Below are 5,341 nucleotides of genomic sequence, written 5' to 3'. Positions count from 1 at the left end.
ACATTGAAAAAAAGGGTAAAAGATGAATTGGGTGAAGTAATGGGTTTCATTGTACAACCTGAGTTCCATTAGGACATCCCGACCTTGTATTCAGAACATCTCTTGATGATGTTACGTCACCTTTCATACTTGTCATCGAGAAATGTTTCCCATGTAAGGTCGAGATGTGATGTGGGGCGCTGATGTGATCTTGTGCAACCTGCTTTAATTCGGCCATGTGGGAGGATGATGTGACTAACGACTAATCTAAGCCATACTTTAAGGAGGTAGGGAAGAGTTCAAATCAGCCCCCCACCACAACACTGTCTCCCATAATGTCTCACAGTACATTCCTGTCATGTACATTTTCCCATGATATACCAGGAATGATGATGTCATCATTAAGAGATGTTCCCTATACACGGCAGGAATGTGTTGTGGGACATTGTGGGGGGCTGATTTGGTAACCCCTTGAGATAAGATGGCCACTTGTTCATTCATACAACCTACATCAGCCTTAAGGGTGAGCATTATTCATACAACCTTTTTTTTTTGTTTTTTGGTTAAATCGATCCGGTTTTTGGCTATTTCGGTTTTCGGCTTCGGTTTTTGGAATTAGAATTTCGGTTAATTGAATTAATCAAACTTTTTATTATTATATGTAACATATAATATATATATATATATATATATATATATATAATATACTGAAATTTGATTTCATAATATATAGTATATATTATATATTATAATATATGTAATAGAGTTTATATTATTAAAATTTGGTTTTAACCAAAAATTTTGGTTTTTATTTTTTTAATTTGGTTTTTAAAATTTTGATTTATTCAATTTGGTTTTTAACCGAATAAACCGAATGCTCACCCCTAACAGCCCTATTCTCCCACATTTTATTAGGGTATGTTTGGTTTTCAGTCAGAATAGGAATCAAAATCAGAATGGAAATTCTTTGGAATCAGAATTAGAATTAGAATCAATTGGAATAGATTTTCATCCTTGGGAGGATGAGAGAATAGTCATTCCCTCAAAAGGGGAATAAATTTTAAATAGTAAAGGGTTGATCCAAAACAAACAAATATGAATTTAGAGCCTCTAAAAAGTAAAAAAGCACCTATGCTTCTTTTTAAATTTTAGACAAAAAATATCTTTTTAACTTTTCAGATCTGAAATTTTCAGATTTATTAAATGCCACCTTAATGTTTACTACAAATAATATTGACCATTAAATTACCCAAAGCACGCCTGTAGTGTGGGTAGGAATGTGCGAAGAGCCTGTGTGTGGATAATAGATCCCAAGATCAGGCTCATTTAGCTAAAATGAGCACTCCCAAAATTGTTAATGGGAGATGTTCTCAATACACCGCTAGGATATGCTATGGGGTGTCCTCTGTGGGCTTTATATGCGAATTCTACTCATCATGAAAAAATATTGACTTTGACTTTTCTGGACCAAAATTCTAATTTTTCGGGCTTGACTTGATCAGATCTTACAGAGTTACAGAATGAACAAAACCTAGGCCGCGTCGATAAATCCGATTCAAAAACGAGTGCCTGCAGCCGGGAAATATTGCTTCTTCGTTTCCTCCTCTTTATGGGTTTGTCCAGTGATTCTTCTTTCATCCGCCTTGTTCAGGATGGCGATTAGAATACACGTTTTTTGTAATTCTAGAAACTATGATCTGAGTCATCAAGAATATGGGATATATGAACTAAAAGATTTCTGATATCTTGACCGAAATGCAATATATTTGCATCATCATCTTTGAAGGGTCTGTAAAATTTTTCTTCAGTTTTTAATTATTCCTTTGAAACAAAGTAAATAAACAAGCTTCACATGACGGCAAGGGATTTTTTTTTTTTTTTTTTGATTCAAAGACGTCAAGAGATCGGGACCTTGAAAAAGAAGAGATTGTATTGGGAGACTTATCAAATAATCCATCTTCATCAAGTGGGTTACATACTCATCAGTTGAAAACTTTGAAATGCAATTTCATTGCACTTTAATAAAACCATCATCGGTGTAGCATCATCACTCAAAATCGTAAAATACAATATTATTTATCAGGGATTGCTTGTTTTGCAACAGTTAACCGCACATGATGGCATGAATATGTACATTGCAGAATGCAAGCCATGCAAAGAGATTGAATACCAACCTAACTCAACCCAAGTCAAGTTTTCATTCTTGACCAGAGATCGATGGAAGTGAAAAAAGAAAAGAAAAGAAAAGAAAAAAAAAAAAGTAGGAGAAATTAACCAATTAAGTTCATCAGCTTTTGCCGTGTCTATGTTTTCTGGGTGATGATTCTTTCATCACCCCAAAATGCTTAATCTTTGGAGATGATGGGGATCCGTCACTGATAATCTTCTTCTCACTCAACTTTCTCACATAATCTTTCTTCTTCATAGACCTCCTCAAATTCGAGTGTCTGTCCGTTATAGTAGGCACCAAGTACCACAGAAGAGATGCGCAGATTATTGCGAACGATCTCCCAAACATCAAACACAAGAGAATCAGAATTATAACTATGGGCAGATAATATGAAGGTCTTCTCCACCGATCAATCTCTAGACTCCATGAGAAGCATCTTGTGTCCTTCTTCGCTCTTCTATGATCCGTCGCCTCTTGCCGTGATGGTTGTTCAGGGACCTCTCTGGGGTTAGCCGAGGGCTCAACCGGATGAGGAGACTTGACCAAGGCTTCTGAGTTCTGTTTGGACACAGGCTTATCATCATTTTTTGCAGCAACAAGCTTGAGTTTGTCTTGCTTGGGATTTCTCAACTTCACCACAATCGGCACCCAGTCGTTTGTGTTGGAATAGACGAAGCGAACAACTGGAATGTCTTGGGAGCCCATCTGTGCGTAAATCTTCTCTCTCCTTCCCTGAAGATCTTCCAAAAGCGTAGAGAACTTATCGAGCCCACGCTTGGAATAAGGGTTCTTGTTCTTGTGGTTGCTCCTGCAGAAGCTGCTACTTCTTCTTGTCTTCCTGGGCGTCGAAGAAGGGACGACGACGTATGAATCATCTTCGTCTTCTTCGACTTGTTGATGATGAAAACTGCCACAAATAAAGGGATTAAACATCTGAAGCCTGACTCTGATCCTGAAAGAAAATCAACTTCTTGCGGTTTGAGTTGGAGAGAGACGATAGCATTTAAAGGGTGAGGTGGGAAAACCGGAATTAACGATGATCCCTTTTATTTTTCAAACCAAATGTGATCATGATGGATTGACTTGACAAGAGAATTCTAATTCATCGAGGATTTGAACCAGTCCATGATCCGTTGATTCATATTACTTGATTTATTAAATCAAATTTCTAATGTTTTTCCATATTAACTGCTTCTAGAAGGTCTATGTCAGCTTTGCAGCCGCTGTGTTGTAACGTTTTCATCTTTATCCTGGTTAGGCGAAAGCAATTGGATAGGAATCTTGTTAACTCACACTCGCTCAGGTGCCAGGATGACGATTTTAACGAGATCTGCTTCTACCAGGGCAAATCTGTGCCCATACCATTCTAACACTTTTGTAACCTTGCAATGGGAATTTCTCCCCATGAAATAAAGCACACAAGTGTTTACCGAACTCCAGGATAACCGGTGGATTGTAAGAGAGAGTATTAAGAGAGTATTCACATTCAGTATTTTTATTTCTTTTCTGTGTTTATTTTTCAAATTTTCTCTTCATATGAATAAATATCCTAGACGTTTCCAATCAATCTCTCAAACGTAAAGTTGGAACTTAAATTCTCATTGTTTTTGTAGTTCATAAAAGTTTGTATAGTGTTTTTTTGGACATTTTATACCTGTTTTTTAGAAGATTCTACCAAAAGGGGTTTACTTACAACTGCATCAAAAAATCCAAGAGAGGTGATTACAATTACTAAACTTCAGAGGAGGTTTGAGTAATTTACCCTTGTTACATCGTTCACTTCATGGATCATCTATCTACATATACTATACAAAAGGGAATACTTGTCCAAGGTTCTGTAGAGGTTATAAAAGCTAAATTCAAATGCCATATATCAAATGCTTACACTAATACTATATAAAAGAGAGGATATTTGTGTTATAGGTGATAACAGTTAGATTCAAGCCTCATGTGTAAAATAAAAAGAATTACATATTTTAGAATAGAAGGGTAAGGACTAAGGAGAGAGAGAGGAATGGTGGTGAGACCTGTTTGGAAGAACACATTTTTTTTTTTTTTGCACCAAGGATTGACTGGCGACTAGTTATTCACAGGTGTGTTCACATGTACAAGAACAACTTCCAAAATATCGCAAGCATAGTTTTGAAAATTGGACTGGCTCTGTTTCACCTAAAACCATTCATGGTCCAAAAACCGTTGACATGATCAGCAATCCACTGACCTGAGCGATCAATCCATCAACCTAGACAATGATTTTTGACCATTTTTATTTTAATTAATTTTAAATCAAAATAAGTCGTCTGTTCAAATCAAATCTGATGGTTGGACCATTTGATTGAGGAATCGGTGGCCAAAATGATTTCATGTCTAATCTAATTTTTAAAACCTTGATCGCAAGTGAAAATTTATATAGAAAGAAAAAAAAACCAACTGTAATATCATTTATGATAGAAGGGGCAGACACAAATAGATTGTTGATTTGGTAACGGCATTAAAAATGATGATTATGGGACTCCATGGTAAAAAATGAAAGAAGGAAAGAACAACTCTGGGTCAGATCCATTATCCCCTTCTAGAACAATTGTATTGAAATCTTTTACCTTTCAGAATTAAATAAATAAATAAGCCAGAAAATTTCCACATTGATGACATGATAGAGGGTCTAAAGGGCTCCACGTGTTCCACCGTGGATCCAGTGGTTACGAGATAAAAAGCTTTTGTCATGTGTGCGGGACCAAGGCTCCCCGTGAATTGAAAAAGATTGAAAACTATGCATGGGATGACATTAATTGATGTCTTCTAGAAAACCTCCAATACTGGTTGCACAGGGGGAGTTCGACAATGTAAAATATAGCGTACAAATGTACAATCGAACATCTTTCATATAAGATAGAGAACTAGAAATTAATTGGCAAACTACCGATTTGTTATTGGTGCCTGAAGACAGAAGTACATCAATCAATGAAGGTTACAGACTACATCAATAACAATTGCCAATAGTTCATGTCTCTCGCCTCACAATCACAACCCACCAATGGTTCCCATCATTCGATGGGTTTCTTCTTCTTCTTCTTCCATAACCCTCTCCAACGCTGGTACATGTGGAATTCAATCAAAGTCTGCTACAATTAATCAGTTAGCACTTTGGGAGAGTTGAACAAAAGGGTATCAATGTAATCTTGCAAACATAAC

General features: G+C 36.4%; 1 protein-coding gene across 1 annotated transcript; it reads right to left on the bottom strand.

The window, feature by feature from the left end:
• Positions 1-2,026: 2,026 nt before the first annotated feature.
• ZCF37 lies at positions 2,027-3,500 on the bottom strand. The gene has a single exon (XM_010274532.3). It carries the CDS (start codon positions 3,080-3,082, stop codon positions 2,267-2,269), a length of 816 nt encoding a protein of 271 aa, XP_010272834.1. The 5' UTR covers positions 3,083-3,500; the 3' UTR covers positions 2,027-2,266.
• Between the last annotated feature and the right edge of the window lie 1,841 nt (positions 3,501-5,341).

Source organism: Nelumbo nucifera, chromosome 5, assembly GCF_055504915.1.
Source record: "Nelumbo nucifera cultivar China Antique chromosome 5, China Antique-T2T, whole genome shotgun sequence".
In the NCBI taxonomy this organism is placed as follows: Eukaryota; Viridiplantae; Streptophyta; class Magnoliopsida; order Proteales; family Nelumbonaceae; genus Nelumbo; species Nelumbo nucifera.
This window is presented reverse-complemented; position numbering and strand designations above follow the sequence as displayed.

Bases quoted from the DNA above. Each gene is read 5' to 3' on its own strand.
- ZCF37 (XM_010274532.3), bottom strand. From the start codon at position 3,082: ATGTTTAATCCCTTTATTTGTGGCAGTTTTCATCATCAACAAGTCGAA.